The 12578-nt window shown below is 46.3% G+C and overlaps 1 protein-coding gene across 1 annotated transcript in view; it reads right to left on the reverse strand.

Moving 5' to 3' along the window:
- ret (ret proto-oncogene receptor tyrosine kinase) overlaps positions 1-12578 on the reverse strand; it is a 38631-nt gene that overhangs the window by 8952 nt on the left and 17101 nt on the right. The window contains exons 2-10 of the mRNA XM_064317323.1: positions 7970-8215; positions 6077-6370; positions 5444-5685; positions 4718-4913; positions 3639-3838; positions 2660-2942; positions 1640-1771; positions 1015-1125; positions 102-212 (exon numbers count right to left, since the gene is read on the reverse strand). Of these exons, the coding sequence (XP_064173393.1) occupies positions 102-212; positions 1015-1125; positions 1640-1771; positions 2660-2942; positions 3639-3838; positions 4718-4913; positions 5444-5685; positions 6077-6370; positions 7970-8215 (1815 nt within the window). The remainder of the gene's footprint in view (positions 1-101; positions 213-1014; positions 1126-1639; positions 1772-2659; positions 2943-3638; positions 3839-4717; positions 4914-5443; positions 5686-6076; positions 6371-7969; positions 8216-12578) is intronic.

The following is a 12578-nucleotide window of genomic DNA, read 5'->3' on the forward strand; positions in this document are numbered from 1 at the left end:
GCTGGCACTGCCAGTCAGGACCCCATTCCAGGCAGGGACTAGAGCGCCACCTGGGGGCGACGGCTCAGAGACCCAACAAGCGAAGGTCAAAGGTCGCTCACCTTCGATGTCGGTCTTTTCGCAGGTGCAGCGGTCACTGTCGCAGGAGCAGGTCCCGTGTCCAGCTCTTATCCCAGACAGGCCTTGCTCATGCCCGCCAACGATGGGAACCACTACGAGGAAGGACCAATCAGAGAGGAGCATATTAGAGTCTCCTGAGAAACCACTGCTGAAAGCACATCACTAAGACTCTGGGACTAAGACTGGGACTACAGGTAACACTGTTTTAACCCTTATATTACTATGTATGTTTGGGGCCAATTTGACTCCATTCAGTGCCTGATGCCTCTTAAAAGCCAACTTTATTTATTTAACTTTATTTTAATAGTAAATTAAACAGTAAGCATGCAATAAACATAATGCAATGTTTTCAAAAGTCCAGAACCAACTTTGTATACAAAGGTGTTGTGTGGGGTCATTTTGACCCCAAGCTCTGTAGCTGTATAAAATCCAAAAAAATATAAAACCTTTTTAATTATTTTATCATTAATATTTTTTCTGGGTGATTCAGGCTGTATTTTCCAATACAGGTTTCAAATGTTCACTTACTTCAGGCTCTAAAATGAGAAGTTTCTCACAGATGTTTAATATTTAGAGGTGAAATGCTTGTTATTTGGCGGACATTAAGAAGGCGACAGGCAAAGTGTCAAAGCTCTTCTATGACAATAAGTTTGGTTTAAACAATTGGGGTCAATTGGGGTCAAATTCATGAAATTTCAACAGGAGGGTTAAAAAATGAATTCACTGCATTCATTACAAAAATGCTGGTTCCATCATTAATGTCTTCAGTTGAAATAAACTTTCCTAGCACTTTGACTCATACTCTAGGCCTATTAAGTGTACTGAGTTTGCAGCTGTTCACAGAAACCATGATAAAAACATTTCGGTCTTTGGAATAGAAGGTGAGGTTCTCACGAGTGCAGTCCTGAGGGCATATTCCTGGGTCTTTGTTTTCGATGACATCACAGTGACCGTCTGGGCACGTCCTGAGGTCTGGGGAACAGGTGGAGTAGTTCCTGGATATTCCTTAGGGGTAACAAACATATGCACAAAATATGAGTATGTCACAAAGTCAAAAAACTAAGTCATAAAAACATACACATTAAAAGTAAAAGTTTAAAGTTTAATATTATACAATATAGAAATTGCAATTTTCAGTATAAAATTATAAGCATGAATAGTTGTGTATCACTGTATGTAGTTAGTGGGGACTGAGATTGCTCTAGACAGTATAAACTCCTCATGTACAGTGATTAGTGAATACAGTCTGAATCAAATCACCACTGATTGGGTGGATGTATATTGTGCCCAAGTGTGATTGTCTGATCCTCCTTAATGGTGTGAAATTACCTAATAGAATGGTGCAACCAGGCTGATCGCCAGGGCAACAAAAGTGTTTTTAGTCTTAGTTATGACACCATGGAGCACTGTTACCCACAGGGGTGTCCCAACAAGCCACGGGGGGCTGTGGGGAATGTGTGCCCGGAGGTCCACAGAGGGTATGAGGTTTGTTTTGGAAGTGCGCAGGGGGGTTTCGAACCTGTTTCGGTGCCCTGTCTCCACTGGCAGCGGCCGGTGGGCGTGCCCAGGCCCGCGGCTGCCTCGCACTTCCTGCGCTCCTTCCACTCGGCGCAGTACTGCGGAACGCGCTCCTCCGGGTCCTCCTTGTCCGCTGCGTCACACACACACACACACAGACACAGACACCTCAGCTGCAGTGCGCCCGCGCAGAACGCACTCCGACCGCAACGCGACCGCTAAAGAGCCAGAGCAGTGCGGTTTGGCACCTGACAGGCGGGTCCTGCTGTGATCCCACTTTACACGATTAAAATGAAGACGTTCTAAAGCGCTAGAACAGTGATGGCCAACCCAGGTCCTGGAGAGCCGCAGGGGCTGCTGCTTTTTGTTTTTACTCGATTGATCTATTAAGGTGGGTGATTACACAGTTAACTCACCACACCTGGTTTCTTTGGTGTAAGTGGTTGATGTATTTGAGGTGAAAACAAAAACCAGCAGACCCTGCGGCTCCCCAGGACCATACCTGGCAACCCCTGCTCTAGAAAGTGGCAGTGACTGAACTGCAACTAATCTACGGGGATTTTAAACACTTAGATTAAAGTGTAATGAAACAGGTTTCTCAGTTTGCTGAAAAATGCCTTTTGGCAGAAGCAGAAATTAAACATTGACTTTCAGGATGACCGAACGATCTCCAGAGAGGGCTGGGCGGTCATGTGATCTGAGAGACGTGGGCACGAGATGGTGGTACAGGACAGGATGGGGACGGTACAGGATGGGACAGGACAGGACGGGGACGGTACGGGACGAGCTGGGACAGGGACAGGACAGGACGGAACGGGAGGGTACGGGACAGGACGGGACGGGTCGGGGCAGGACAGGGACAGGACAGGATGGGACGGGACAGGATGGGACAGGACTGGGACGGGGACGGTACAGGACGAGCTGGGACAGGGACAGGACGGAACGGGAGGGTACGGGACAGGGACAGGACAGGACGGAATGGGGACAGGACGGGAAGGTACAGGACGGGACGTTGCCTTACGCTCGGAGTGGAAGAGGACGAGCAGCTGCGTCTGGGCCTGCAGGAGGGTGCGCCTCTCCTGCGCCGTCACCACGTACAGCAGGTCCTGGCACTCGGGCCGCCGCAGCGGCTCGGTGCTGTTCAGGAACAGGAAGCCCAGCACCTGGGAGCGGCTCTGCTCCACCGCCACCGCCGCGTGGCACGCCCGCGCCCCCGCCGACAGGTTCCGCTCCGCCGGCGCCAGGCTGTACGTCAGGTTGATGCCCTGGAACTGCGGGCAGTCCTCCACGCACACCTGGCCCACCTGCGGAACGCGGGCAGACCGGCGGGAGGTGAGGACACGCTTCCGTCTGGGTCACATGGTCTGATTGGATGTGCTGAGTGGGTCACATGGTGCGATGGGGTGTGTTGAGTGGATCACATGGTGTGATGGGGCGTGTTGAGTGGGTCACATGGTCTGATGGGGTGTGTTGAGTGGGTCACATGGTGTGATGGGGTGTGTTGAGTGGGTCACATTGTCTGATGGGGTGTGTTGAGTGGGTCACATTGTCTGATGGGGTGTGTTGAGTAGGTCACATGGTATGATGGGGCTGTATCATTAGGTCACGTGGTGTGATGGGATGTGTTGTGTGGGTCACATGGTCTGATGGGGTGTGTTGAGTAGGTCACATGGTCTGATTGGGTTTGTTGAGTGGATCACATGGTGTGATGGGGTGTGTTGAGTGGGTCACATGGTTTGACAGGGTGTCTGCTGACTGGAGTCCACATGGAGGGAACAGGGGGGCCACCAGGGATTAGGGGCCCCATGAAAAGGTCTCACATTGGCCCTCACCACCCCAAAAAATCTCCCCTTACACTACCCTGAGCAGGAAACCAAAGAGCTGATACAACCCCTCGCATTTTATTGAGTAAAACTGGTATCAAAACCCCTTTGACTTCTTTTTACTTGCCAAAGAAAGCTCTATGACTTTGTGGCGGCAGTAAGACTTGGCACTGTTACCCGTGAAAAGGCGGCAGATCTTCTGGACACCAGGAAGCGGTAGGTGACGTTGCCGAACGAGATGTGGACCGGCAGGATGGTCACGTTGAAGTGGAGCATGACCGTCTGCCCCGGTCCCAGGAAGGAGGTGTCGTTCACCAGGTAGTCCACCTGGACGGAGCGCTTCTCCGTCACCAGAAGGTCTCTGGTCAGGTTCAGCCCTGGAGACCGCAAAGGCCAGCAGACACGAAGCAGCAACCATTTGTTAACCCATTAATGCCCAGATTTTTCCCAGAGATTTATTTTTAAAGCATCTATAGTCATCCAAAAAATATTCACAGATGGAAAAAGAGTGGTAGAGAAAAAGAGTGGTAGAGACTTTGGCAACTTTAGTTAAGAGCAGGGGTGTAAAAATGCATCGGTGCATCGTGATGCGTCGATCTTGAGCCGATTCAACTGCATCGATTTGGAATTACAATTTCACTAAAGAACTTAAATATGGCACTTCTTGAACATAAATGTACTGAGGACTTAAAGATTGGTGTATTGTGCTTTTTATTATCTATAATCCAGTAATATTGAGTAAGTCAATTTCTCCATTTGTGCATTTGGAGTATTTTTATAGTGTATTTATTCAAATGGTTTGAATCAAATCAATATTAATCGAATCGAATAATGGTGAAATTAGGGATTTCCTGATGCTCTGAATCGATTCCTTAAAGAATCATAATCAAATCGAATTGTTGTAAGGTCAAAGTTCACCTTATTAATACACCTCGTATTAATAGTAGTAAAGTAACTGTATGATACTTTCATGCTAAAAACCCTTAAATACCAAATGCATTCACACACACACTCCACGGTGCCCAAGTTTGGTTGAGACATTCAAACGCCATAAACCATAAAATACTGACGCAGTGAATATTGAATATTGAGGAAATATTGACATTGGGAATGACAGGCATCTTGTAGAAACTCCCTTGAAGGGCAAAGAAACCGCAATAACGTGAGGAATCATATTGAACGTAAAGATAAGACCCGATAGGATACTGGAATGACGTTCAGGTTACGCGTGCGTGCGGGAGCGATTCGGAACTCACGGTACTCGTGAACGGTCCCGCGCACGTTGCCGAAGAGGGCTTTCTCTTCCCTGAACGAGTGCGTGACGTCAAAATGCTCTTTCACCCAGGGGTCCCGCGTCACCATCTGTCCCACGAACTTGTTGTGAGTCTCGTCTTTCGGGTATATGGGCGTGGTGTCCCTGTCGAACACCAACAGGCTGCCGAATATGGTGTTCTGAAATATGACGAGGAGGGGGGGGACCTCTATTAGAGATTTAAAGACGAAAACAACCGGAACCAGGCTGCGCCTGACCAGCCGTTGTTCCAACAGGCCCCACACCATTGCCAGCAGTTTGAACATATTGCAAAGCAGTATTTCATTTTTGTGCTTAAAGGGTTAAAATGGGCTTGGCGGCATAAGCTGGTTGTGATGATAACCACCTGAAAATGATACATTAACCCATTAAGGTGTAAGATCACAAATATGTGATTGGAATGTTCTTAACCGAACATTCTAAATGCTGATGTCACAATAACTGCTGGTGATTGAAAGCAACGGAGTTCTAGAACACTGACACAGAATTCTGAAAAAACATTCCAGAAAAAAAAAACCTACACTTCAATGGTTTAAAATACAGGGTGAGACCTTTGATAAGGTGTCAGCAATGAGAACAGACGTCCTTCCGGGAGGAGTCTGTGATCCATATGATCTCGAACGAGCAGCGGGACGAGGCACAAACGCCGCGGCGGCGCGGCGCGACCCACCCGCTTGCGGCCGAACTCCAGCACCACCTCCCCGGTGTCGGAGCCGTTGACGTAGGGGGCGTTGTCGTCCTCGTCGTGGACGTTGACCAGCAGCGCGGCGAAGACCTTGTGCAGGCGGTCCTCGGTCCGCACCGTGCACACGACCTCCAGGTTGTACATCTCGCGCTCCTCGCGGTCCAGCGAGCGGGAGACCGCCAGCTCCGACGTGTTCTCGTTGACCGCGAACGGCACGGAGAGGTCCGCTGTCGGGAGGGAGAGAAGAAGGGCCGTCGGGGAAACCCATTACGCCGGATGCGACGCAGCACCGAAGAAACAATATATCATGATCAATATTTCATTTTTTCAATGCGCTGGAACTTACATAGATGACGTCAGTGCACATTAAAATGCACGTAAGGCTGCTGTGATAGCAGTATTAGACACTGCAGTGTGTACAGAACCAAATGCTAGAGATGGGAGGGTAAGTATGGAGACCGGGGTCTCCATCCCAACCCCCAAAGTGAAGGGGGGTGTGGTGAATATTTCTCAGAGGCGGATTTTCGAACACAGAAGCGCTGCGTTTCCGGAAGCATCCGCACCACTCCGGAACGTGCGGAGCAGCGCAGACACGCAGGCGGGCGGCAGGAACCGTACCTGCTTCCATGGAGTAGGAGATGGTGAAATTGGGGCAGGCGTCCTGCCAGGCGAGGCGGCGGAGTTGGCGGAAGGGCCCGGGGAGCCGGTTCTCCTTGATGTGCGGGTTGGAGTCCCGCTCGGGGAAGCACAGGCTCTCCAGCTTCAGGTGGCCACAGGGGGGCGCCGTGGCGTTGATGAAGTTGAGGGTGATGGGGACGCTGGGGTGGCGGAGGCAGGTGGCGTGCCGCACGGGTTTGGGCGACGCCGCCGCCTTCAGAGCGAGCTTTTTCCAGGTCCCCGCCCCGCCCCTGTCTGTCGTGGGACAAAACCATCGCGCGGCTCAACACGGGCGCGTTTATGGAGACGTCACTGAACGAACAAACTCCTGCCCAAATTCATTTCAACTTGGTCTGTAGCTCGTTTAGCTAATGTTTGTCCTTTCCATTCTTACACGACACCGCGATCGCTGACGAAGATCAGAAAGAGATCTTATGAACCTTCATTTAAGTGAAAAGCGAATGACTTGCTGGTTTGAAACAATCACAGAATGATGCGACAGATAGCAAAGCCTTCTGATTGGTTTGTAGTAAATGTAAGCACACTTTCCCCATCACTAAGGGTACAACTGAAAAAAAAACAATGATTCTGAAATGATCCAAATCAGTTACATTTACGTTCATTTCCATTTCATTCAAACTGTGACCACCTTTTATGTTTCTGTTGACTAATCATCAGTTTTACAAAAAATATTCCCATTCATATTCACTTACCAACACAGATGCACATGAATATTCCCTCTTAGTCAGAATAATGATATATTCCAGGTCTTATACAGTAAATACTTTGATCTTGCTCAGGTGAGGATGACAATAAAACATAAAAGGCATCTGGGTACATGTACATTGCCTCTTTGGAGAAAGCGTTGTTGTTGTTTAATCTCTTTGGCACTGTCCCAGTTCACCTCAAAATCACTCTACCTTCAGCTCACCTCCAAATCACTCCACGTTCAAGAGCTGTCCCAGAACTGCGTGAGCCAAATTTCAGCGAGGGATGCTGGCTGTTCCTCAGTAATGAGGAAATGACAGTGCTGGCATAAAAGCGAGTGCTGACCCAGAATGCATTGCATTGCTTAATGCCGTTACCAGAGTTGTTAAAGCATGGCACAGCTAACCACATTCAAATGCGATTTGACTGCCATGTCATGCCTCTCCAAAAGGACGTTATCTTGGTCATCACAGTGTTGTCTTGTTCGCCAACAAGGGTTGTATCAAATGATGCAAATTTCGTTGATTAAAGTGTACTGATAACACCAGTCCAAGTTGCGGTAATCATTATTTGTAATGCAAACGTGGCAGTTCAAAGTAGCTCACTGTGCCCAACCGTTATGTGATATTCTTGTAAGTGGTGATGATTTATCATTGAAAATAATTCATTCTTTGTACATTCCAATCAGTAAATTCCAATTTGTCAGAGCAGAATAAAACTACATCCCACACACACGTTGCTTTTGATGTTCCCTATCGCCTCGATGCCTGCCCTCGCTTGTGAGTGGTCCTCACATTAGTGACACTCATAATTAAGCGCAACTCGAAACAGAGGGGGCGTGATTAGGAGGTGAATTGGGACCGGGGGTTTGTGTAAGGTGAGCAGAATGAGGGGGTCACATGGTGAGATGGGCTGTGTTGAGTGGGTCACATGGTGTGATGGGCTGTGTTGAGTGGGTGACATGGTGTGATGGGCTGTGTTGAGTGGGTGACATGGTGTGATGGGCTGTGTTGAGTAGGTCACATAGTCCGATGGGGTGTGTTGAGTAGGTCACATGGTCTGACGGGCTGTGTTGTGTGGATCACATGGTCTGACGGGCTGTATTGAGTGGGTCACGTGGTCTGACGGGGTGTGTGCTGGACTCACAGAGCGAGGCGAAGTCCCTCCCCTCCAGAGTCCTGTTCATGGACAGGACCCCGGTGCTCCCGTCCAGGTGGAACCAGGCGGCGTAGGGCGGCGGCTTCAGCGGGTTGCCCCAGCACAGGTAGAAGTGCGGTCTCTCCGCCGCCCGCTCCGCCATCGCGTGGAGCTGCAGCACGGGCGTGCCCACTTCCTGTCCCACGTACACCACCTCAGAGTAATCATTCTGGGGGAAGTACAGCCCCCACACACCTGTCAAAGACAAGGCACAGCTTTATCAGCCTGCACACCAACAGCAACGGTAATAATCAGTTCCACAGGGGAGTTTTTACCCACCAATGCTAGGCTGCTTTTACTCCCAACTGTTTCTTTTTCTGTTTATTTATTTATTTATTTATCTGTAACCTCGGTTGATTGGTTTTAGGTCTGGCCCATTTTCCTATTTCTCTGTGCTGATAGCAGCTCTGTTAAAAGCGCCAGGGAAATAGAGTGGAACTGAATGGAATTTACAGTCTCAAAGTCTTCACAGGGGCAGTGGAAATCTGGAGATTGAGGGGGTTTGGCTGGGAGAGTAGCCAGGATGCTGGGAAAATAAATAATCACTTCCTGTGAGCCTGTCTCCGTACAGACCATTTCTGAGAGCACCACCGATGCACCATTCCAAATTTTGTACAAATTGGTCAATAATTTTTTTGGAGAAGCATTTAAAATGTTTTTTTCAGAAAATGTAAAAAAAAAATTACAGAACCTGGAGGCTAATTTGTTTTCCACATGAGGAGAGTGGCCAAATTTTGTAATTCTCTGTCAAACGGGTCATGTCTACACTGTTTCATGTGCACTGTAGCGCCACCAGGTGGCCAATCAGAACAATAATTTAATGGGGATAAGATCTCTGCTGTTCAAACAATCGAACTGAATTTGTTAAGCTAGCTCTTACCCTATATAATAATGATATAATTATAATAATAATATAAACAAGAATGTTCCAGCCTCTGCAATGCTTGGACCTCTAAAAAGTATTTGGCTTCCAGCCGCAGACCCCTCCAGTGCCAGGCCACTAATACTAATGTAATCAGATCCTCAAAAATACATTTTAGGGTAACATGACCTTATATCGCAGCAAATGCAAGGGGTCAGACACACGGCTCCTTTTATAACTGAGTTACAAAAGAGCAGCCATGATCTGCAGCTCTGACAGATGTGCGGATGTGGCTATTCACAGATCACTGCATTTTCAATGTTTAAAATGCAATTTTTTCCATCAGCAGTTTCAGTGGGAACTCCATTTGTCCGACAATATTTGAACTGAGATCATAGCCCTGTAACAGAGTCACTCTTGTGGTTCAGAATCTGCAAAGGGACATGGCCTCTCACACACACACACACACACACTCCCAGATGCGCACACACAACACACGCATACAGAGTCAGACACAAACACACACGCACGCACGCACATACGCAGGTAGAGTCACACCACGATCTGTGTACAAAGTACCATCTTCAGAAAATAAATAATTGCAGTGCCATAAAGATAACACATGCCCGGGACAGCAGGCTGATTTTTATGGGAGCCGATGACTCTCAGTGCAAACAGGGGACCTGCGTCAGCCTGTGTGTTTTGGACGCAGTCTCAGTCCACCTGATAAAACATTACGCAGGCACGGATCCGCAGTCCATCATCGCAGGAAAACACTCCCTGTGTTCGCACAGCGTCCTTACAACAAAGCCTCTTTCAACTGCTCGCTCATCACAACACAAAATGGCCTGGATTCTTAACTATAATTTACTAAGGCAAAGTTACAGTTGTTTTGTAACATTTGTTTTGCAGTTTTAACTTTTTTTTACGAAAGTAGTTTAGTTGGAAAGTTCGGCCATCATCAAAATAGACTATTTGTGAATGAAAGAATGAACGCTTTACATAAAGTTGAGGGAAAATGTTATCATAAAAATCCAGGTTACCGTACATCAGTCGGTTTGAGTTTCTAGTTCACAGAGATTTCAGTTTAATTAATATTTGCTCTCAGTTGGCTGAGCCATTGATTGATCAGTTTCATTAGAGTAATGAGCCAGCTGTGTAATATTGATTGATATGCCTTTTGAAGCTGGTCTCCTTTCTCTCATACTTACTCACATCAGTATTTTTTGTCAGTCAAAACCATATTCTGTTGCACAGTAATAGGTTTTTATAAACAAAATGTACTTTATTATTATTATTATTATTATTATTATTATTATTATTATTATATGCTTGACATTTACTGTAGTACAACATTTTTTTCTACTAATTAACTGTAGTTATGTATGCACAATGCAGCCATGGTCGTACTGGTTTAAACAAATGTAGAACACGAGTTCCATTAATATGCCATTATTAAGATACGCCATGCAATGTGAGCAAACCGAGAGGAGCTACTGCAGATCAGGGCTGAACGACTAGCAATTCACTCACACAACAGGTTTAAGCAGTTCCATTATTTATTAATCCGCCATTAAGTGGCCGAGTTAAAATATGTTTCACTTCGCAAGAGTCGGGCTGAAACCGAAGCGGGAGCTTTCACGGGGCACATGCTTCATCCTTTTAATGCACTTATAACATGTCCAACCCAATGTGGTTTCCGTGTCCCCCTTGAGTTCACCTTGGGAAGCTTAATTACGGACTATAACATAATACCGTGCAGAACTGAGTCATTACCTGCCAGGGCCGAGGGCTAATCCATCAAATGCAATAATGAGCGTGTGTGTTTTACAGGAAAACGGAGATGCGCGCGCTCGGGGTAATCGTATCCTTTACTGTGTTCCTGTCCGAAGGCAGCGCGTGGCCGTTTAGGGAACGCACTAATGTCATTAGCAGACAGCCAAATAAGATTTTCTATTTCTGTTGTTGCAGTTGTGGCCGCGGCTCCGGTTTCAGACATTGATTTAATTTAGCCGCGCTTGGATGACAAGAGCCTGGTCTAATCTATAAGATAGGTCCGGCCCTCGTCCAGGTCGCCTGAAGACAGAAGTGGCCGACGACCCCTTTATTAAAAGACGCGCTTACCTCAACGGGGGGGAAGGCAAACAGCTTGGCCAGATGCAGTAATACATATTGTCCAGTCACTGTAACAACAGTAAGAGGCCACATGCCTCAAATACACTCGTAACACAAGGCCGACCAGTGACCACAACACTACATAAGCAAGTTTGTGCTGCAACATGGCAAACCAATATCCGTGACACCTAATATCCTTAATGCACAAGCTGATACTGGATCTATTTTTTACTGTGACTTAGCTTACCAATAAGAACAATGATGCATGGAATGAATCATTTAAAACACAGAGGGAAGAATACGTTATTGGATGACTGAATATGATAAATATATATAATATATAATTATGTAATATCTTTTGAAAGTAAAACTGATGACTGGAAAACATCAGTATTTTCTGCATGTAAACATTCTGTTCATTAAAATAAATATGTCTGTGTATATAGATCAAATATTATTAGTAAGTGTTATTATTAGTAGCAGTAGTAATAGTAAGCATTATGGTATTACTTTTTATTGAAGTTGCGAGCACACAATACCTCCACTAGAGGGAGATATTTCCATAAAACCTGGCTGTAGCCAGGGTCAATGTAAGAGGGAATGGAGGCTAACCTCCGAAAAGGGTCAGCCACTAATTTAGTAATGCCTAAATTCGCCAGTGAGGATAGCTCTTCCCTCCATATTGGAAACATTAACCCATGCGCTATTCAATTGGTTTACATCATTCAAAACCCAATTTGATTCCAGGAAGAAAGCCAGAAAAAAGTAAGCAGTTTATACAAAGGTTAATTAATTGAGTGTATCAAAAACAACATGGAGGCAGTAGGTTCCCAGCCCCGTGATATCGGGAAGGCCTCCACAAAGTGACTCTGGGGTTCTTGGAAACACTTTGCAAATATTAAGAAGGCCATGGCGTTTGTTTCTTACGCGATTCTGTAAATCCGCTTTATCGCCTATTTCCACACTTTACCCTCTCAGACGCGCTCGTTTCAGGAAAAGCAGCGCAATCCGACCGTATCGATTTCTGCTCGCCGGAGAGCCGAAAGCTTTGCGGAGGGGGCGAGTTTACAATAACCCCGGCTTTTTACAAATTAAAAAAGAAATAAATATATAAATAAATCTGCTCACAGGCTAGAAACATTAGACCGCATGCTCCTGTTTGTGTGGCAGACCGCTTACACTGCAAAAGGTCAAGGTGTTTTCCAGACGTTATTAGTAAGTAGTAAAAGCATTAGCACGCTCATGGACACCACAGGCTAAAATTAACTATGTGAAGTATTTTATGTATATAACGCTATAATGGAGCTGGGTACAGGACAAATGTGGTTAGAAATTAGAGGGATTATAAAAGGACTCTGCGTCGAAATGGACACAACACTTGATGATAACAACACTTTCTAAATAAAGCAATGCAATACTTAAATTGATGTGGCAAAAAGAAAAAAATATACAAGAATTCAAATTATTCCTTTGCATATTCACGTTAAAATAACATTCAATACAATACAAAATAACGTCAATGCAGATAGGGTAATGCAAATACATAACATTTAAAATAGCACCAAGTAAAGAGAAAACCCT

This window comes from Anguilla rostrata, chromosome 18, assembly GCF_018555375.3.
Source record: "Anguilla rostrata isolate EN2019 chromosome 18, ASM1855537v3, whole genome shotgun sequence".
In the NCBI taxonomy this organism is placed as follows: domain Eukaryota; kingdom Metazoa; phylum Chordata; class Actinopteri; order Anguilliformes; family Anguillidae; genus Anguilla; species Anguilla rostrata.